Here is a 23,932-nt window from a genome sequence, read left to right as displayed (position 1 = left end):
TTGACATGATATCTTACCTTACTCAGATAAAAAAAAATACCCTAAAAATTAAAATGAATCAAAATGAAGACAATGACTTTATGAGACAGCAAGAAATATTAAAGTCAAAAGACTGAAAAAGATAGGAGAAAATGTAAGATATTTCACAGTAAAAAAACTGACCTGCAAACTCTAGTAAAAAATATTAATACATTTTGAATCACATGTCATGACTAAAACAGAAGCTTAAGTATCATATTCCAAGAAATCTTAAAAGAAACTGTCCAGATCTCTTATAACTAGAGAGCAAAATAAAAGAGAAGTTACCCCCTGAAAGAAATCCCTACATGAATCATAGGAGCATCATAGCCTAAATCCAAAGCTTCCAGTTCAAATATAAAATACTGACAAACATTTGGCATGCAAAAAATATTCAAGTTCCAAAGAGCCTAAGTCAGAATAACACATGATTTAGCAGCTAACTCTGTAGAAGAATGGTATTCCATATTCAAAAATGCAAAGATTATAGGCTTACAGACAAATATTACTTGTCCAGAAAAAAAGTGAGCATAATTGTACAAGTGTAATTATTGTTTTTCCTTCTTTCTGGAAAAGAACCATGACATTCAGGAGGTGATACCATGACAAACAAGTGAATTGGATTTGAACGAGAGAGGGCTGTGCAAAGTCACCTGTCTCACTTTCCTCTCCAGAGCCATCTGGGTCCAGTGGCTAGACAGAGATAAAGGATGTAGATGGCCCTGGATGCATGGGAGAACTTGGCCTTTTCAAACTAAAGTCTTCATTTTATGTCTCAGTTTGACTGAGGTTGCACCCATTCAGTGATTCAGGCACTGAGGCAGCAACTGAGGCAAATTATCTTCTTTTTCAACTAGTCCAAAAAAAAATCTAAATAAATAAAGGAATGAATTTGGGAGATGAAGACCCTCAGGGTTTCTGGTCAAAGCAGAAATGACTACTATTTACATTCAGTCTGATCTAATTAGGACCCTAACAATGATTAAATGCAGCAGTAGTGTATTTTTAATGAAATAGAGGATATATATATGTGTGTGTGTGTGTGTGTGTGTGTGTGTGTGTATATGTGTGTGTGTGTGTGTGTGCGTATGTGTATATATATATATATATATATATATATATATATATATATATATTCCTTTTATATAAAAAAGACCATTGCTGCATAAAAACTTTGAACTTCAAACTCAGAAGTTAAAGGGAACAGAAAAAGATAAATAGAAATAAAAAATGATAAAGGATTTAAATATGGATAAACAGCATACATTTTGATACGGGGGTTGATATGTGTATCTTCCATGAAACTTACCATTACCTGGTGTCAGAGTCTAATTAGATAGAAAGCTTGGAAATGGTTTTGTTATGACTTGAGCATTTTGAAAGAATAGAAAGAGAAGAAAAGACTATATAGAGGCAGGAGAGGGAGTGAGAAAATTAAAGGATATTCTTATTGGGAATGTATATTAGACAATTTTACAAACCAGGAGGAAGGTGGAGGAGGGTAGAAGAAAAAATGGGTGACATCTGAAGGTAGAATGAAGAAGGGGTTAGTCCAAAGTAAAGCAAAACCTAAAGATGCATAAAAATATTTATAGTTATTTTTGATTCAGGAAAGCGTAGAAATCTAAGGGAATCCCCAGAAATCCACACAAAACAAGTTATGGATAGGATGAAATATTACTGTGCTGTAAAAAATAATGAAAGAGATAGTTTCAGAGAAACCTAGAAAAGTGCAAGAACTAATGCAGAGTAAAGTGAACAGAACCGGAAGAACAATAGCTACAATGTCAACAATATGGTAAAGACAAATGATTTTGAATAACTTAACAACTCTGTGGCATCCAACTGTGGTGCAGTGGATAGAACACCAGCCCTGAAGTCAGGACACTTACAAGTCCTAACTGTGTGACCCTGGGCAAGTCATTTAACCCCAATTGCCTCAGCAAAAAAAAAGAAAAAGAAAAGAAAAGCTTAGCAACTCTCATTGGTGTGGAACCACAGTTCCAAAGGACTAATGATCAAACATGCTACCTATTTCCTAGTTACAGGTGAATGATTCAGAGTATAGAATAAGATACATGTTTTTGGTCATGGCCAATTCTATAATTTATTTTGCTCACCTATACCTGTTTGTAAATAGTTTCCCCCCTCCCCCTTCTCCCCTTTCCTAATTCTCATTGAGGTGGAGAGGGAATAAGCAGGGGAAATAGTAAAGTATGATTTTTTGCTAATTAGAAAAAATACATAATTTTTTGAAAAATTTCTACTATTTGACAGGCACTGCAGGAGGTAGTAGGGATATGAAAACAAAATTCATAATGAATACACAACCTAATAAAATAATAAATTCAATCATACATGTGAAGTATCTTGAACTTGTCAAGATTAGGAGCATATTAGAATGACTGACTCCATAAATGCCTTCAGGAAAGGGATCAACATTTTCCCCAGTAGGCATCCCCAGCATGTAGTACCATGCTTTAAACATCACTTCTTTTTCTTTTGCTTTTTTTTTTTTCTTTTTTATAAAGCTTTTTATTTTCAAAATATATGCATGGATAATTTTTTAACATTGACCCTTGCAAAACTTTGTGTTCCAAATTTCCCCCCTTTCCCTTCCTCTCCTCCCCTAGATGGCAAGTAATTCAATACATGCTAAACATGTGCAATTCTTCTACACATATTTCTATAATTATTGTACTGTACAAGAAAAATCAGATCAAAAAGAAAAAAATGAGTAAGAAAATAAAATGCAAGCAAACAACAACAAAAAGAATGAAAATACTATGTTGTGATCCACACTCAGTTCCAACAGTCTTCTCTCTGGGTGTAGATGGCTCTCTTCATCATGGTCTTATGATGAACTATTCCAAAGAGCAATTTCGAACTATATGAAAATGGCTGTAACACTGTGTGTAGCCCTTTGACCCAGAAATACTACTTAGATCTGTATTCCCAAAAGATTTTTTAAAATATAAGCTCTTTTTGCAGTAGCAAAGAACTGGAAATTTAGGGAATGCTGACCAATGGAGGAATAGCTGGACAAGTTGCATCACTTCTTTTTCAATACTTGAAAAGATTTATGATTTTATTGGCTAGGATCTTTTAATGAAAATCATAATCTTATCACATTTTAGAAGGTGTTTCATAAGTTGTTTTCACCAAAGAAATTAATCAACCCCTGGTGATCAATCAGCCAACGTTTATTAAGCATTTGCTATGTTTGAGGTATTATGTTTAACAATAGAGATACAAAGACAGAGCTGAAACACCCTAACTTTCTAAGTGTATCTTCTATTAGAGGATATATATTTGAAGTCATACAAAATATATGAAAACTGAATACAAGAAAGTTTGGGGAGGAGTGGCTTTAGAAGTTGAAAAAATCAGAAAGAGTTTCACGTAGAAGGTGACACTTGAACTGAGTCTTGAGAGAAATCATGGATTCTAATAGACTGAAGGACAGAGCGCAGAAGGAAGAGAATGAGGAAGAGGAGAAGTAGAGGAGGAAGAGGAATAGAAGGAGGAGAAAGGGAAGAAGAAGGAAGAGAAAGAGAAGGAGGACGAAGAGGAGAAGGAGAAAGTATATGTCAGAGCTAGCTCCCTGGAGAGTCTCAGGATCAGTCAGAGTCAGGATCAATCAAAGTTCTTGGTCTTTAGGGGGAGAGGTGAAGAGACAGACAAGCTGTCACGTGACTTGCCAAAGATGTATCCTGGATTCTGGAGTCCAGAGTCTCCAGCCTCTCTCCTCCTTGTCTTGCCACCAAGTGACTCTGACCTCTCTCCCTCAGCCCTCCAATCCTTGCCTACAATTACCTCACTATCACACATTCAGCAAGCACCATTGGTGAGGAGAGCCATCACATCACCATTTCATGTAAGTATATGCTTATAGAACCATTATCTCATATCTAGCAGGTAATTAACCTTAAGTGCTCTGCTGTTTCACATTCAAGTACACCATTTCAGAGTTTCAGCCCTCTACAAGGAAGAGGAGAGAATGACGACGAGGAGGAGGAGAAAGAGGAAGAGAGAAAAAGAGAGCATACATCACAGCTTTGATATTTGTAGCTTTTTTAACCTTTTTAATATCCTCCTTTGGAAGAGGAGAGGGACTGTACATATGATTTTATCGTATAGTGAATATACTATGAAGAAAATTTCTCATAGCCACATTTTTCTTGCTCCCCTAATTTACTTACATTACTCATTATATCTAAATCATTTATCCATTTTGATGTTATTTGCTATACAGTGTGAGATATTAGAAAATTGCTTTCCAATTTTTCCAGAAACTTTTGTTAAATGAATTCTTGTCCCAAAAGTCTGGATCATTGGGCTTATCAAATGCTAGATTATGACAGTCATTACTACTTTGTATTGTGTACCTAATCTATTTCATTTATCCATCTATTTCTTAGTATCAGATTATTTTCATGCTTACTGCTTTGTAATATAATTTAAAATCTGGAATGGCTAGGCTACCTTCCTTCACATTTTTTCATTGATTTCCTTAGTATTTTTGACCTTTTGTTCTTCCAGATGAATTTTGTTATTGTTTTTTCTAGCTCTATAAAATAATTCTTTGTTATTTGATTGGTATGGCAAACTGAATATATGAGAGTTTCATTCTGGATTTCTCTTATATATCATGGCCCAAATCTGCAAAGTAATATAGAAACTCTTTTCCCCATTATGTTATATCATCAAAGCTTAGTGCTCATTAGATTATTGGATATGTAGTCATTCATTACTGATAATTCTGCTAATTATTAAAATATACCAGCTCTTAGTGAAGGTTTTTAATGAACATACACAATTATTTCTGGGAACCTCATGCCTTATCCTGAATTCAGTACACTGTGATATTTGTAGAAAAATGCATACTTCTAAGAGGAGAGTGAATTATATGTGCCTAAATATTTATAGTAGCTTAAATATTCTATGTAGCTCTTTATAATCTGGAAATTAAAGAGGTCACTGTCAAATGGAAAATGGTAGAATAATTTGCAGTATAGGAATGTAATAAAACCTTTTTAGATCATGAAAAATAATGAAAAGGGTGATTGCAGAGAAACCTGGGAAAACTTTAAATAACTGATATAAAACAAAGTTTATCAAAAGAACAATTTGTAAAATAACAACATAAACAGAGGAATAAATGCTAAAACATTTTTATTTCAACATACACTTCACAAATGTCTAAAGTTATCATAATACAGGAAAATATAATAAAAAAACAAACTTTCATCCCCACACTTATTTTTTAAAAACAAGTACAAAATCAAAGACATCAAATATAGCTTATTACAACATAGCACATTCTGGAAGATGAGAGAATTCGTAATGATCAGTTTATATGATACAGCTTGTTTTGTAAACCTTTATCTTTATGTCATACAAACAAAACTAGAGTAACAGTAATAATACTTTACCCCAGATCACTGGAATGTAGAGAACAGTAGCATCACTGATAAATCTTGGAGTAGAAATAACTATATAAATTACTGAGTTTAGCACCTCTTAGGTGCTATCCCGAACATATAGAGACTAAAAAATAATTTTTTTAGTCAGAATAAGTCAGAATAAGAAACTATCAGATAGTATAATTCAAAAGAGACTTGTTTTGCCAATGGATTTGTGGCCTGTCATCTCTCTACTTTGCTTCTCAATTAAATTTCTCTTAAAAAGTTCATTTGAGAGAATATTTCAAATTGCTTTTCTCTGAGCCTTGTGTGATTTGTCTTGAGCATCAACATTTCTAGTTATGATTCTAACTAGTCAAAACTCCATGTAACAACATAAGCATAAATGTAGAAGATTATATAATCAATGCTCCATTTTATACTCTTCTGAGAGTATAACTTTCAATTTGTATCCCTAGCTCCTACCTCTTTTTTTTTTTATTATAGGTTTTTATTTACAAATATATGTATAGGTAATTTTTCAGCATTGACAGTTACAAATCCTTTTCTTCCAACTTTTTCCCTCCTTCCCCCCCACCCTTTCCCCCAGATGGCAGGTTGACCAATACATGTTAAATAATTTAAATTTGCTGTAGAAAAAGATTCGGACTTTGAAATAGTGTACAATTAGCCTGTGAAGGAAATCAAAAATGCAGGCAAACAAAAATAGAGGGATTGGGAATTCTATATAGTGGTTCATAGTCATCTCCCAGAGTTCTTTCCCTGGGTGTAGCTGGTTCAGTTCATTACTGCTCTATTGGAACTGATTTGGTTCATCTCATTGTTGAAGTGCTCCTACCTCTTAATAAGATAAATGCTTATTGATCATTTAATGTAAGTTAAACAAAAGTTGTTTTTTAACATATGACTTCTCTTAATTTTACTCAAGTTGTTGCGCTGTAGTTGAGTGTAATCATGAGTAATCCATTTCCCCTCTGAGACCTACTTTTCTAACCTATAAAATGAGGATAGCAACATTTGAACAAACTTACTGATTTATTATCAAAAAAAAGCATTTTGTAAACCTTAAAGCACTAAAGAAATATGAGACAGGGCTAGAATACTGATATGGAAATGTCTGAAATTAGGAATTTCTTTGTCTCCAAAGAAGTAATATTCCAAAGAAAAACACAATGCAACAATGCAAAACAAAATAAAAATCTCCAGAAACATTGAACCTCAAATATTTGTAAACAGAGATATTTTGTCTCTAAATATTTCCCCACCTACCCATTCAAGAATACTGAAACAAAATTGCATAATAGTGAATAATTATGTGTATTAGGGTAAGAAAAGTGTTGGCTTTGGAGTCAGGACCTTGAGTCAACTCTTACTTCTGATAATTAAGGCCTCTATGATACTATCTAAGTCACCTAAGGCCTCTGTTTCCTTATATTCAAGTTTCTCTACCTTTAAAATGAGGGCAATACATTTAGTTGCCTTCTGAAATCTCTTCTAATTGTAAATTGATGAACTAATAATAAAAATCCCACTAAGTCCTAACTAAAATTCACCTTCTATAGTAAGTTTTCCCTAACCATTCTTAATCCCAATGTTTTCCCTCTTAATTATTTCCTATTTATCCTATATATAATTTGTTTTGTATATATTTGTTTGTATGTTGTCTCCCCCATTAGAATGTAAACTTGAGGGGCTTTGCCTCTTTTTGTATCCTAATGGTTAGCACCAGTGCCTAACCTATAGTATGTAATTAATAAATATTTATTAAATGCATACTTTAAAATACTAAGCCATAAGTGAGGGGTTAACTAGGTACTTCAAGAGATCATAGTACTATACACTTAGATCTGAAAAGAATCATTTAGCCAGGATTCAAACCAAAACTTTTGTGATTAAAGATACAGTACTCTAGACAAAAATTAACTAGGAAAAAAATGTAAAGCACACACACGGGTAAATTTTCTTTCCCATTTGTTGGAAAGATCAATTCAGCCAAATAGCAAGGCATTATTTTCATTAAAGTGGTTATACTATCATTAGAAAAACATTTACCAATTTTTCTCACAGTGTCTTTGCTGTCTCCAAGCAAAAGGCTAGAAAATTCAACATGATTTTCTACTGTGGAGGGTATTCCATAATAGCCATATGCCCCCTAGTGATCATACTGGGCACTGCAAGAGGCATTCAAGTCCTATTCAGCTTTCTCATTTGTCTCTTTTAACATGTCTCTTTAACAGGCGGTAGCTGGCTTCCTCCTCTGTAAAATGAAGGTGTTGGAATAGATGACCTGTAAAGTCTAAATTCCTATGAAGTATTTGTATGATTAAAAAAAATGTTCTTCAGAAGTAGTTCAGAAAAAGGATTACACTGTTAAAAAAGATGGTCCCTCATTTATCTTAAGGATCTCCTTTTCAGACGCACCAATGTTTTCATTATCTTTACCAGTCCAATTTAAGGTCTGCTTTACTCCATACATACTTTCCTCCTCGTTTGAAAAACATTTTTTCATCAAAGCCACTGAATTTTATGGCCTCTTCTACCCCCACATCCAGAATTGATTTAGAAGGATCCTTTCGGCCCCTTGTACAATCCAGAAAGCGCATCTAGAAAATTTATGATAGAATATTAGTACATGCTGAAATGCATGTATCACCTACAGTCTCTACAACTCAGTAAGGGCCTAACAACTCTTGGCTTTACATTTCTGGTTTTCTCTCCCTTTCTCCTTTTCTACCCCCATATATATATATATTATATATACATATATATAAACATATATATATACATATATATAAAAAATAAAGGTCATATATAAAATAAAGGTCCTAAGAGATCTGAGCCTGCTCTTTTTTCTGGTTGCTATGTGATCATAGAGCTCCATAAATTGTTATTGAGTTGAAAAGACAAGAGCAGAAATCTTACGTTTCTTGTAGGTAGAGGCTATGTTTTTGTACTTATTTGTACAAATAATACAACAAAGTTTAGTTGAATTGAAATAAACTACAATTTTATAACCTGAATTTTGGCTCACATGTGGTTCTCACAAAGCAAAATAGTGATCTAGCAGATCATTTGGCTACTCTGAGAAAACTCATCAACCAAATGAGAGATTCTGAACCACACGAATGGAACTCAGTCCATTTATTTACAGATGGAATTGCTAAGGCCAACAGCAGTGGAATCACTTTCCCACCAAAAACCCAGATAGCTAGTGGGGAAGGCCAGGTTTATTGATACCCAAGACAATGCTCTTTTTTTTTTTTTTTTCTCTTTGTTGAGGCAATTGGGGTTAAGTGACTTGCCCAGGATCACACAGCTAGGAAGAGTTAAGTGTCTGAGGTCAAATTTGAACTCAGGCCCTCCTGATTTCAGGGGTAGTGCTACTATGATCTTTTAACAATCCCAAAGAAATTATTTTGCCCTCAAAAACAAAAACTCTGCTCTTCAGTTATACAAATTGACTTTGTACCATACCAGTTATACTGAATAATTGCCAAATCATAATTCTATCTTGTATTCTGTAGAGACAATCTCAATCCTAAAATGGATTCTGACATTTATAGAGCACAATTCATTTTCAAGAAAACTAAAAAAAAAAAAAAAAACCTACTAACAATGAATATTTTCCATAAACAATTCTAAATGGTTATTTATTTTGACAAGAAATAATTATTTGTTAATATCATTCTTTGAGGAATATGAAATGGTTCTTAAGAAGCACTCAAAAATATAAACCTGGCTTAGCTCATTAAAATATAATTATAATTGTTGTGCTTAACTTATTTGCAAACAATATTGTTTTTATAACTTGTCAACTTACATATTCATCCAGAATAAGGTATGAATCTTTCATCTGCAATACAAAGGAAAAAATCATCAAAAATTTTAATTTTTCTTAACATGACCAAACATTATTCAAATGCTCCATTGCAACATGGAGGTGTAGTCCTTGAAAGTTTTGTCAGCAGACATTGAGCTGTTCAACTATATTAAATTGGCAATATTTCTTTTTTAAAAATATTTTATTTTATAATAACTTTATATTGACAGAATGGCAAAATTTCTTTAAAGTCCTAGTGACAGCCTGCCTGTGAAATGAGGCCTGTGAAAGGCTCCCCATTGAAAGGGTGATTAACAAATGGTGAATCTTTTGACCATAGCAACTTTTGAAGGATCAATGTCAACAGAAGTCCCACATGGATGAAAGTATAGTTTTCATAGATTCATAACATCTTAGAGCTGAAAGGAGACCAACAGATCATGAAGTCCCACCTTCCACTATAGAAGCAGGACAGTCAAGTGATGATCCCTGATTGGATCACATTTGGGTTATTGTGTTCAGTTCTTATTTAAAAAGAACATTGAAAACTAGAAAAGAATTTGAAGAATGGTGAAGTACCTAGAGATTATGCTATATGGGGATTGGTTGAAAAATAATAGCTATCTTCAAATATTTGAAGGGCTGTTAAGTAGAGGAAGGATTAGTCATACTCTAGTTGGCCATAGAGAAATTAACTAAAAACAATTGGTAGAGAGCTTTGAGAGGCAGATATGTATTCCATACCAGGAAATATTTTTCTAACAATTAGAACTATCCAGAAATCAAGGGACTGGGGGTGGGGGGTGGGGTTGGTGGAGCCATGACCAACAGCTTTCCCACCAAACCTTAGAGCTAAGGGGTATTTCAGAAATCATTTAGTCTTATTACTTTATTTTACAGAAGAGGAATATTGAAGTTCAGAGAGGGAAAGTAGTTTGTCCTGGATTACACAAATATTAAGTTTTAGAAAAGTCAGAATTTGAAACCAGAGCCTTTGATTCTAAACCAAGTATTTATTATGTTATACTGTAACTGCCACATAGCAAAAAAACAATATCTCTTTTCAGAAATGCTGTAAAAAAGAGAATTTCTGTTCTAGTACCAATTGAATTAAATAACTTCTAAAGCCTTTCCAAATTTGAGATTCTTTGAAGTAATAATTTGTTTATGTTCACACAAATACTTAAGAGTCAAGAGTAAAAGGATAATAAATAGCATTTTAAGACTTATGGAGAACTTCACAAATATTTCATTCGATTTTCACAACAACCCTGGGAGGTGAGTACTATTTCAGACAGAGACATAGAAATTTGCTCAGAGCCACTAATTAAGAAATATCTGAGACTAGATTCTCTGTCTGTCTTTGTCTATTTGTATGTCTCTCTTTTTCTCTCTTCTCTTTCTGTGTCTCTCTCCTCTCTCTCTCTCTCTATCCCTCTTTCTATCTTCTCTCTCTTTCTGATTATGTGTCTGTCTCTCTCTCACACTCCCATCTCACACAGACACACACACACACAATATTTGCGTGTGTGTGTGTGTGTGTGTGTGTGTGTGTGTGTGTGTATTTTCCTTTCTGAGAGACTACATGATGTAGTGGAAATAAATATATTTCCACTACATCATGTAGTCTCTCAGAAAGGAAAATCTATAATTCCTTTCAAAGTATGTGAATAGGATTTCTGGAACTGAAAAAAATTATTTAATAATATGTACACCTAAAAGCAAAAGCTTAGAGATCAAGCTCCTTCATTCTACAGATGGGGACACTGAGGTCAAGAGAGTTTAGTTCTTTATGTGAGGTCACAGAGAGGAGGAATTCAAATAGAGTTCCTCAGGACCCTAAATACTCCTCATGGTGAAGTGGAAAGAGTTTAAGGATCTGAAGTCTGAAGCTCTGGGTTCAAATTCTGACTCTGCTACTTGCTACCTATATAACATAGAGCAAGAGTCTTCTGCTTACTAGGTTTCAGTAACACAAAGAGCTTGTTCTAGAGGAGTTCTGAAGTCCCATCCCCATAAAAATAAATGATTCAACAATGATTGTGTTTAATTTAGATTTCTCTAACAGCAAAAGAAATAACTCTTGCTCATTATTACCTTTTTATTAGATTCAGGTACCAAACAGGAGATGCCTTTGTGCCGGTCTAGAAATTTTTCAAAGTCCTCATCACTAATAACAAATCTCTCTGCTTCCCTCAGGGCTTCTTGCCCAGCATTCTCACCCTCAATGATAAGGCACTGGAACACCTGAAAGACAGAGGATTATCATTGCTTTCTTCAAAGTAGCTTTCATTATGAAGGCATTAGAACATGCTCTCCTACAGCTCACTTTCCTCTCTCTTTTACACACAAAACTCCCTTTGAATTAAACAAAAGTTTGTTACATAAAAGAGTCATTTTAGGGACAAGTAAGTAATTCCTGTAGGTCTGTAAAGAAGGAAGAATTTCACCCAGCACAGAAAAATTCAACAGATGCTTTAAATAACATTAATTATTATTCATATTTATAAAACACTTACACAATCTTTTATTCTTGTGCATACTCCAGGAAGTGCCAAATAGGTTAAATGTACATTTCAACTAATATAATTTTTTGATCTGCTTCAGGAAAATGTGCAAGTCACTTAGTGACAGGAAAACAAGGACAGAAAGGAAACAGTCAAAGAATTTACATGTTTTAAGGGGAAAATACAAAAACAAGTATATATAATATTAATAAATACAATGTAATTTGGGAGAGGTACTAGCTTTTGGAGAGAACCAGAAAAGATTTCATGTAGGATATGGAACTTGAACTAAATTTTAGAGGAAATTAGTGTTTCCAAGTGTCAGCTAGTTTGTACATTGGATCGAGTTCTGATTCTGAAGTCAGGAAAACTCATGTTGCTAAGAACAAATCTGACCTCAAACACTTATTAGTTGTATAACCCTAGATAAGTCACTTAACCTGCTTACCTTAGCGTCTCATCTATAAAATGAGCTGGAGAAGTAAATGGCACACCACTATAGTATCTTTACCTAAAAAACCCTAAATGGTAACAAAGAGTTGAATATCACTGAAATAATTTTTTAAAAAGTGATTGCAAAAGGTAAAGATAAAGAAGAAAGGAATTCAAGCATGGGGAACAGTTATATAAGAACTTTGACATAGGAGGTAGAAAACTGTGTAAAAAACAGCAAGAATTCCAGTTTGGTTGGGATGTAGATAATATGAAGAAAATGGTTTAACAAGGCAGAAATGGTAGGATGCCATCAGATTATAATGGGCTTTAAATGTCAGAAGAATCTGTATTTGATTCTAAAGCGGGGGAGTCATCAGCATTTATGGAGCAGAGGACTGAAATGCTCAGATCTGTGCTTTAACAATATACCTGGCTATTGTGTAGAGAATAGATTGGAGCAGGAAGAAGCTTAGGGAATGAAGTTAAATTAGGAGACTATTAGAATAGCACAAATGTAAAATTAACCTGTATATTTTCATAAAAAAAAGTCTATGCTTAATGGAAGACATAAGATAAACTTGGTATGTATTTTTGGCAAGATTTACTTTGTAGCAAACAATATGAGTGAACTCTTTCCAAGTGGATAATTAAAGATCTAAACCAAGTATTTATTATGTTACACTGTAACTGCCACATAGCTGTTTTGAATAGATCATAAGATCATTGAAAGTCAGGGTGTAAAAAGATCCCAGTGATCATCTTGTCCAAACCCATCAGATGAAAAAGAAGAAAATAAGAATAAGTCTTTAATTCCCTTCAAGGAGAAAAGAGTATTTTAATGTTTTATATCTTTCATTAAACCACTAAATAATTACTCCAACCAACCCATCCCCTTTTCCCTGGATGCTATACCCTTTCCTTGTGGCCCTGGTTTTGGCCTTGTAAATTTTTTTCTGGCTGATGATTACATCATATAAGTCTAAAGTTCTATATTTCTGGTGTGATAAATGGGCCAAAGCTGGGGTAGGAAGGAGATCCAAATATTATTTCATATTGAAGCACAATCATTATTTAGCAAGCTGACAATTATTGAACCATCTATTGTAAGAAATAAGGCATCATTCACTACTCCCTCCCAAATATTAAAGATCACTACCGGAATATTTCTTTGAAGTTATGATACTTGAATATAGTTTCTTCTATCATTCCCAATTCTCAAATTATCCTATAAAGCAGGATCATGAAGAGTACTTAGTATTGGCCAAAAAAATAGAGAAAAAAAACAATTAAGATATATATAAAATTTGGAACCAATTTAATCTACTGACATAGTGTTCAATAAAACAGAGAAAATAAATTACTTCATGAAAAACTCTCCACGTGACAAAAATTGCTAGGAGAACTGCAAAACATTTTGGCATACTCTAGATTTATGACTGACATCTTATGTCATATATTCCAATAAGTTCCAAATGGAAATATGTGAGCAAAAGGTCACATTGCAAAGAAAAAAAAAGATTGGAGAAAAATAGATTGATGACATCTTTCACAACTATGGCTAGTATAATAGAGAATTCTTGATCAAACAAAGGGCGAAGATTAAGAAAATTCAATTATATGAAACCAACGAGCTTCTGAAGAAACAAAACCAGTGCAACAAGGATAAGAAAGAAAATTGTTAATTGAAAAAAAATTGCATTAAATATCTCTGATAAGGACCAGATATGTAAAGAATGAATACAGACAAATAACATCAAAAGTCATTTTTCATAGATTCGCAGTCAAAAGGTGTGAAAAAAACAGTTCTTTGGGGAAAAAAGACTTCCAAACTACTAACAATTACAGAAGATTAGGTTTATAGATTTAGAGCTGGGAGGAATCTCAGACTTCCTATAGTTTGCATTCCTTATTTTATGGAAACTAGGACCTAAAAACTTGTACATTTTGGAGAAGGAATTTGACTGAGATCATCTTCTAGGGTCAGTTATTTTTTTTCCTATTGTATCAGTAGTTCTCCAAATCACCAACAATAAGAAACAGCCAAACTAATAGAACTTTAATAATATATACTATCTTATGTCCCCAAAGTTGGCTAAAATGAAAAAAAAAAAGATGAATCAGTTATGGTGGAGTGATGGAAAGTTTTCTACTAACATACTATTTGAGCAATACAACCATTGTAGAAAACTATTTAGAATTATGTTTTTTTTTTTCAAAAGTGGTTAAATGACTCATATTCTTGGGCATAGAGGTTTTATTGCTGAGACAACCAAGCAGATAAAATAATATAAAGGTCTTGTATTTGTCAAATGTAAATAGAAAAAAATTAATGTGGTAGAAAATAACTAGAATCAAAATAAATGTCCAACAATTTGGAGATTGCTAAACACATTATGGTCCATTCCGATATAATATAATATGACTGCAGCATAAGATGAATATGAAGAGTTCAGAAAAACATGCAAAGACTTACATGGACACATGCAGAATGAAGTAGAAAAATGAAAACAACATCCAAAATGACTACAAAAATCTCAGCAGAAAGAACAATGACCAAAAAAAAAGTAACTGAAGACTGTAAAAATGCTCAGAAAAGCATTGAGAAAATTCACCTTCTTTAATTGCAGGAGTGAAGAATATAGGTGAGGAACTGTGAATATACTTTCAGATTAAAGATATATGTTTGAATTTGCTAAACTGCTTCTATCTCCCTCTTTCTTTTTAATTATTATTATTTGTAAGAGGGATGTTCAGGTGGGGAAAAGTATAGGTATACCTTCAGAAATTAATACAATAAAACAAAAGAATCAAAAAATTAAAAATATTTCCAAAATACAAGATTCTTCCCATTTTATGCAACAATGAAACAAATGAAAGTATTAGAAGCAGGATTCCATCTTATCATCTTAGAGCCATCTAATGCATAGAAAGACTAAAAGACTTGCTGAGAACTCCCGGGCAAGATGTCAAAGTTGAATGCAAAATCTCTCTCAGTTTTAAGACTAGCTCCCTTTCTTCTGATTTAGGCTGCTTCTCATATTTTCCGTTTATAATAATTTATTTGCCCTTTGAGATGTAAAATTATTTATTAAAAAGCCATTTTAATATATAAATAATGATTTTTATTGAATTTTTACATGTTTTGTGACCCTAGATAAGTCACTGAGTCTTTCATTACTCTAGGCTAGCATCTCTCTAAGATTGTAAGATCAGATGAAATCTGGATTGTTAGATCAAGCATTTATTAAGTGCTTTACTATAAGTCAGGCACTAGGCTAAGAGTAGAGATGCATTGACAAGAAAATCTCTGCTCTCAGGGAGCTTACATTCTAATAGGAAAAGGCACTATAAAGAGCAGAAAGAACATGGGGTACAGTACTACATGGGGAATTGTGATGGAAGCCCATGGATTTAACAAAGATAAAATTGAAAAAATCCTAAATCTCAGTTTTCAGTCAAGAGAGTATAGAGTTGAAAGAAAGGTGTTGACCTGAATTAGGAGAGGAAGTTTTCTCAACTGGAAGTTTTTTAAGCCAATTAAACCACAAATCTGGTTCCTATCACTATCTTAAAGAAAATTGTAATAATAAATAGCCTTTCTTTTGAGGAGTTTCTAATTGTTTAATATATCTTTTGGCTTTTCCCCTCATTGTCTCCCCAAGGACTATTATTGCTATTTTGTAAATGGAGAAACAGAGGAAAAGAACCAGAGAAAGATCTGTAGCCTGGTAAATGGATCCTCTCTTGAAGGTTTTAGGATGATATGGGTAGTTACATGAGACAAGATTTGTAGGCTCTATGACATTCATTTCAGATGGATTACTAAGCATATTGTAGATGGAGAACTGAGAATGGGGAGAGCACAAATGAAACAGAACTTAGATCCCTTATTTCTAAGCTGAGAGTCTTCACTGAGTTTGAGTTGTCTCAAACTCCATCAATAACTTCTCTAAAATGTTGCTTTACTTAAAAAAAAAAATCTGACAAATATTTAATGTACTTACTTTCCAGCGAACAGGATTTAAAGATCGAATTTGCTCATTCATATCTTCTTCCATATTAAATCTGTTAATAACAGAATTGATCTTAAAAGCAACCTTATAATCTGCACACCACCTCCTCAGCTTCCACAAGTTTTCCACATGATTCTTCTTCCCTTGTCCACGGCCTATCAGTGCATTGATTTGCTCATCAAAACTATCACATGAAATAGCAAGAATGTCTAGGTAATCACCTGGAGGGGAAAAAACAAAGTATTCATTTTTCCTTTTCAAAGAACTAGGTATAGTAAATAACTTATAAATCTTCACCAATGTATGCAAATATATATGAATATATATGTATATGTATTTTATTACATTTACATCCATATGTCTCAAAGTTTATATTGCATATATTTGTATATATGAATATAGTTGTGTATATATGTGTCTATGTGAAGAGAATGGACCTCAGAAGCCATGAAATCTAACATAGTTTTCTATTTATTTTTTTTTCTCTGTCCTATTAAAAAAAGGGGAATTTCTTTTTTCCCCAACTTTCTGAAACATAATTCATATACCATATTGCTTTCTATAGCCTCAGTTTGGCTAGGAAATGGACTTGTGAGGATTAACTTGATTTAGATTCTTACTCATGTGTGATCCAATCATAAATTTATTGTAATTTGTGTTACATGTAAGGCAGTATTTCCTATTGCAAATCTCCCTTTTTGTGCATATATATTTTGAAAAGTATGAATAAATATGAAAGGTTTTAAATATAAATATAAATATATATATTGAAAATGCCAAGTGTCAAGTAAGGGACATAGAAACATAGACTATGAGAAGAGTGAAAGAGTTTTCATATGGTCCAACCTCCTCAGTAATGAGAAAACTCTAACATTTACCAGCTATCTCACCTTAGACAAATCTTTTGGTACTTGCATCCTAGACTTGTAATATTGTATGTTAGATGTTCAAAAAACCTTGAAGAGCTCTATTAATGTTAGCTTTTTAATTATTAATTCCAGCTGTCCTACAATGTATCTCTCCATTCTAGTCGATCCAAATAAATGACCTGGAATCATAGGAACTGCCAACTCTGCTACTTAATGCCTATATGGCCTTGAGTATATTACTTCTCCTGTCTGATTTAGAGTGCTCTTCTTTGCAAATAGGGAAGCTAGTCTAGATCAGAGTTTCTTAAACTTTTTTCTGCTAGTGACCTCTTTTTGCTGAGAAATTTTTATGTGACTCTGGATATATAAGTATATAAAATAGATATATAAATCAAACATTTACTGATAATAAATCATAATTTTAATCCCCTTCATTCAGTTATGAGATTTCATATGGGAGTCACAACCCAAATTTAAAAAGCTGAGTTCTAGATAATGTGTTAGGTCTCCTCTTATTCTAAATTCCATGATCCCACGACTTTATGATCATGTTCTATCCATGTCATCACCTATGTTCCTTCTTCCTATAATGCAAAATTTTACCTGTAGAGCCAGAGAATTCATAGTATAGAAAAAGGAATTTTACAGATGATTTAATTCAATACTCCTATTTAATTGATGTAAAACTGAAGTCAAAAGACTTGTTCACTTAATAAGACTAGACAGTTGCAGGATTGGAACTAGAACACATTTCTCTTGATTCATTTATTGATTATCATTCAAGTTGCATCTTGAAACCTGAGGATGTGAGTTGAATGAATTTGAATTCCATCTCAGCTAATTACTTCCTGTATCTGTGTGCTTTTGGGCAAACCACAGTCTCTACAGTTTCCTCATTTTTGTAAGTAAGGGGTTTTGGACTAGATGGCCTTCAGAGTAATTGTCCCATGAGCTATGTCCTAGGCCTAATGATATCATGTATTGGAAATCAGAAGGCCTAGGTTCAGATATTGCTTTAATTTCATGCTAAATGGATAAGCTGGTTTAAACCATTTTCTTTCTCCAGATTTCATTCTTCTGCTGTTGAAAGAGAATCTGTATGTGACCCTGGATGTCACTTAACCCCAATTGCCTCAGAAAAAACAAAACAAAACAAAAAAAGAGAATCTGGATTACATAATTTCTTAAAAACTTTACAGCTCCAAAACCTATGATTGTTACTTGCTCAGGTCTCTGCTGAACTCAAACTGTACAGATAATTTGCAGAAAGTTTCTGGGAGTTTCGATTTTTCCCTATTCTAATTTCATAGCACAGTTGGCCTAGGAGCCATCCAGGAGAAAGAAAGAATAGATTTCAACAATACTAAAAAGTAGCACACAAAATACTAAACACACAAGAATGCCACTCACCATAATCCTTGAACCATCTCTCTCTGATCAGGCTTCCATTACTCACAATGCTGACACTGGGGAGTTTTAGATCTTTTTTGCAGAATTTCACCAACTTGCCTAGGAATTCTCCCCTATCATGTAAAAATGGCTCTCCTCCTGAGAAGTTAATCTTCTCCATACCTGACAAATGGCAGAGGAATTTTTTTTTATTTTAAATTAAACAACTATTCATTATACACCTGCTAAATGCAAAGGCTGCTGTCAAAAAGCCAAAATAAAAGGATGAAAAACAATTCAGTCCTTATAGTCAAGTAGCACACTAGGAACTACTAGCTAGATAATAACTGACCTTTACAGAATGCTTTGTGTTTGGATTTGTTAACTTATAAATAATCCTTTAATCACTTAGCAATTTTGTAAGTACATAGAAAAAAACTTATTTAAAAAACAAATAGAAAATAGAATGTCCATATTCATAATTGTTATGCAGCATTTTTAAATGTCAAAATAACTTTAGCTTTAAAACTTTTGGCTTTTAGATTATTGAAATGTAATCTTAATTCATTGGATTTAATTATTAAACGTTTTTGAGCAGTATCTAATTCATAGTAGGTACTTGAAATGTGCAAAGCATTGTACAAGATAACAGGAAAAAAAGAAATGTAAGTTATATGATTTGGAGGATTTAAGGTCAGAAGACTTGTATTCAGATTCCTTTCTTTGGTGCTTTCTGTGTGATAAATAGCTTCATTTCCATGAGCCTCAGTTTCCTCATGTATGAAATGAGGGGGTTGGCTTAACTGTTCTCTGAGTTTCTTTTTTCTTTTTTCTTTTTTTTTTTTGCTCCAGGGTTATGATCGTGGATTTTATAAACTGAGCGTTTTTCTTGACTGTCCTTCCTGCTATTTTTGCAACCTCGATTCAACCATTTAACTTCTCCATTCTTCAGTTTTCTCATCAATCAAAAAAAAAGTATTTGGATCTAGAATATTTCTAATGTTCCTTCCAGCTCTAAATTGAAAGGTCTGACGTCTCTTCTCTCAACAGCCTTACAATTCAGTTGGAGGATTAAATGAGAAGACAAGAAAGTTTGATTACTATGCAACGGAATATTGAAAAGTAGTGAATAATGTGCCAAAAGGAGTTAAATAGACCTGATTACTAACACATATAAGCACAGATTAAGGAGAAAATGATTTAATCCAAAATCATCAAGGAAGATTAATGAGATAGTGGTCCATAGTTCAGAGACATAGGATAGAATTATGAAATTATATGGTTAGTAGGCAGTTTATTGGATAGGAGATAGGTGGTAAGGGCATCATTTTATTAAATCTATCTTTCACAAAATTACAGAATTCAGACCTGGACAGGATTATAAAAGGCCATCTAATTCAATCTGTCCTTCTATCCTTCCCTTCTTCTACCTACAATCCTCTAGTCCAAATCTTTTTTTTTTTTTTTTGATGGATGAGAAAGCTGAAGAATGGAAAGGCCCAAGGTTATACAAATAGCAGAAGAAAAGGTAGGAATAACAGTACTTATCCAGCTCAGCCCCAGGAATTTCAAGGAGAGGAGAAAGGAATCTTTGGTGGCATTTTTTTTTTTGACTTATGTTCAGCTCTAATTGTTAGTATGTTTGTCTTTTCATCCAAATAACCTTAGAAAGTTAAAAAGCATGTGTTTCTTAAGATGGAGACATCATGGTATCAGGAGACAACATAGTGCCTGGATCATCCCATCTTAGATCATCATCTATAAAATGAGGGTTTATTGTAGCCTCTCTTGGGAAAATTTTCAATTTCCCAAAGTCTAATCTAAATTTTTTCTAACTGTAATGCTTTTTACCTTGGGGAATGTCAAGAGCAACTGTTTATAATCTCATATATTGTCATTAATTACTCAAATCAAAAGATTTAATGAATGTAATTTTCATCCCAAAAGTCCCCTTTATATCACCATCCCTAACACACGTACTATTGAAATCTTATGTCTGGACCAAAAACTTAAGTATTAAAGAGACGTAAAAGAAGTAATGAAAAAATCCTCACTATTGGAAAAAGATAAATATTATGACACAAAGCCTTCACACAAACCACATTTTCAAAGATCTGAAAGTTAAATACATGTATTTTCATATATAAACACCAGTGAAAATACTAGCTCTATCTTTTTACTTTGTTCTCTAGAATACCACTGTCTTGTTGGACAACAATGCTACAAGAGACTTTGTGGGCTTTGAATCTAGAAATATAAGAGAGCTAGAAACAAAGCAAAGAGAAAAACTAGAAAAAATGGGGAAAATGGAGAATCATGAGTGCAGAATCAATCTGCAATGGGCAGAAGAATCAGTGGCAGATGGGAGATGCCTAAATAGCAATTCATGAAAAGAAGCATATCCCACGAAACTGAGAACTGCAAAGGTCCAGAGAAAATAAAACACTATAAGCAGTGCAATATATGATCAGTTAGCAAAGGGGCAAATAGCCTTCACATAGCAACAGTGCACTACCTAAAGCATTACTATTTTATGGTTTCATACTATAGTTGATGTTCACTATGATTATCCTGAGTCATAACTAAGATAAATTATGATCGATATTCTTGTGTTCTGAAGTCCATGTTGTCTCCATCTTAAGATGGAAATTGAGTACTACATTCAAAATAGAGCTGTATCTTTGAACACTAAGCATTTCTTCTTTAAAAAAAAAAGTAGAAAATCTAGGATAGCTAGGTGGCAGAGAGGATGAAAGGCTGGGTTTTGAATTAGGAAAACTCTCTTCCTTTGTTCAAATTTGGTCTCATACTTACTTGCTGTATGACTCTAGACAAGTCACTTAATCCTGGAAAAAGGAAATGGAAAATCATTCTAATATTTTTGTCAAGAAAACTTCCAAATGGGTCACAAGAGTGAAACACAACTGAACAATGACTGAGCACTGTCAAGAAGTTGTTTCTACTTCTCTGCTCAAAACCTACAAAGTTTTTACAATCACTGTTGTGATTCTGGGAACATCATTCTAAAATATTTCATATTCTGGGAAAGGCAACATGCTGCAGTGAAAAAAAGGTTGGATTTGAAGACAGAAGTATAACTACTCACAGGTTCTTAACCTTTTAACCCCTTTACCTTTTTTTCTATTTTTGACCCATTTGATAGTCTGACATAGTTTATGGACCCATTCTCAGAATAATGATGAAAAATTCATGACATAAAATATATAGGATTGCAAGGAAAACCAATAATAGTAAAAAACAATTGTCAAATATTAAAAACAAACAAATTCTTAGGTCCTTTAAAAATATCCAGAGATCCATTTTGTTTACCCATCAATACCAATTTAAGAACTCTTAGACTAGATAATTTAAGATATTTATCCACTTTCACAATCAGTTTTGAAGTTATAGATAAAATATTTGAAATATTCCTAAATTATTCAAAATAGCAACTGATATTTCATGATATCATCATGACTAATATTCACATTCAAACTTCAGTGTTAGATGTATAGTGGGAGGTACAATGGACCTTGAGTCAGTGGGCTTGGGACAAGTTCTGATTTTAACTTACTAGCTATGAGACTATGGGCAGTTTCTTTAACTCTCTGTGCCTTGGTTTCTTCATATGTAAAATGTAATTAATGATCCTTATACTTCATTCTTCATAGAATAGTTATGAGCAAAGTGCCTTATAAAGCTTATGTTTTCATATAAAGATATAGTTAACCAACCTCAGTGACCAGATTCCATTTTTCTATTTGGAGGATTGAAGTAGTCCATATGTATAAAGTATGCCATGATTACAATTCTGTTGACACTTCTGCTTTCAAGTTAGGATCTGCTTGTTTAACTTAGTACTGTACTCATATTGTTATTATCGGTTATGTGCCCAGTGATTGGGAAACTGACAAAATCATAAATTGTTCCTGGAAGGCAAATTGTTGGCTTGTGACTTTTTAAATGAAGAGGTCAATGAGCTATCCTCCTGAGAATATTCACATTAACACAGGTACCATGTATTCATTTGGAGAACCATTGTCCACTGAACATCAATCAGCTCAAAAAACTCTGATTAAACAAATTCAGCAGCACAAATTTCGCTTACTTACTACTTTCCAACCCCTAGTTAAGGAGAGGTTTTCTTTTTATGTGTCCCAATTTTTGCTCTCATGAGAATTCTCAGAAAGCAAACTGTCTTCAAGATGACATCCAGAGAAAATATTTATAGGTACTTCCTTCACTAGAATGCCTAAGCCAAAACAATTTAGAAAAAAGTTGTCAATACTCAAAGGATTTTAATTTGAAAGCTTCTTTTAATGATGCAATTTAAAATTCATCCATGTTTAAGTATTTTGTTTTTGTATTCTTAATAAGTTAGAATCAAATTCTACTATAAAACCCTGAAACCTTCTGTAATATCCCTATCAATTTATTTGTTTGAACATTTTTCATGTGGTGCAATAAACTCTTTTCTAATATCTCACCTGATAAGGTATTTCTTCACTCCCTCCTCCTGTCTGAGACCCAATTGACAAGTTCTGGTGGGATAAATCTATACTAGATTGCATCTTTTATTTTCACTCACCTCCAATTGAAATACAGCATATCCTTCAATTATGAATGATAGGCAACAGACATCATTCTGAGAGGGCTCTGTAGGCTTTATCTGATAGCCAAAGTAGTCCATTACACCAAAAAAAAGTTTGGAATTCAGGGGCTCAATGTTCTCTAACATGTCTCCAAATTCTAAATTCCCATAAGAGGAAGTGGACCCAGGATTTGAATTTTCAGCCTGGGAACCCAAGGCTCTTACCAGCATTTTATTCTAGGAATTAAAGAATTTCAAGTCAGACTTACCTGCTTCTTTAAGCATAAGGAGACCTCTTTTGGCTTCCTCCAGGGGAAGCACAAATGATGTTTTAGCAGTGTGAAAACAGAAACCACATTTGTAGTTACACTGGCGTGTGAAATGATAGTTGACACTGACAGGGTTAACAGAGTGCCCTGATACATCTTCTTCTCTTGCAGTCCCTTCTCTTATTCCTCCTCTTTTCTTCCCATGCTGACTCTTCTTGCCACCTGTGGGCCATAGCAGTGTTCCAAATGAGTATAACTGTATCAGGATCTTCCACAGAGAAGTCAGCTGGAGGCTGAAAACATAAAGTAGCTTCTCAGCAAAGCCTGTGAGCATGAGCAGCCACATCTCTGCCAGCTCTTACTGCTGTGCACAGCACACCACTGAAACTCACTTCAAATCCTGCTGTTAAATAACAAGGCTCTCATGGGCTAGCTTCTGTGTCACGTGTGGTAAGGTGATGTCTTGTTTTTCTTTTCAGTTGAGTAGTTTCAATTTCCTCCTCTAGTGAAATGAAAGTTGGAACTCAGACAAGAAATTGCATAATCCATGTTATGAAGAAACGAAATTACCTTGTCAGGAATTCCCTTTCACCCA

General features: G+C 33.5%; 1 protein-coding gene across 1 annotated transcript; it reads right to left on the bottom strand.

Moving 5' to 3' along the window:
* Window positions 1–5,176: 5,176 nt before the first annotated feature.
* RSAD2 (radical S-adenosyl methionine domain containing 2) lies at window positions 5,177–23,706 on the bottom strand. Its single transcript, XM_051976068.1, has 6 exons — window positions 23,338–23,706; window positions 18,499–18,660; window positions 16,211–16,440; window positions 11,362–11,511; window positions 9,265–9,297; window positions 5,177–8,047 (listed from the first exon to the last, which is right to left on the bottom strand). The coding sequence occupies exons 1-6, from the start codon at window positions 23,681–23,683 to the stop codon at window positions 7,883–7,885; spliced, it is 1,086 nt and encodes a 361-aa protein (XP_051832028.1). The 5' UTR covers window positions 23,684–23,706; the 3' UTR covers window positions 5,177–7,882.
* Between the last annotated feature and the right edge of the window lie 226 nt (window positions 23,707–23,932).

Source organism: Antechinus flavipes, chromosome 2 (assembly GCF_016432865.1).
Source record: "Antechinus flavipes isolate AdamAnt ecotype Samford, QLD, Australia chromosome 2, AdamAnt_v2, whole genome shotgun sequence".
NCBI lineage: Eukaryota > Metazoa > Chordata > Mammalia > Dasyuromorphia > Dasyuridae > Antechinus > Antechinus flavipes.
This window is presented reverse-complemented; position numbering and strand designations above follow the sequence as displayed.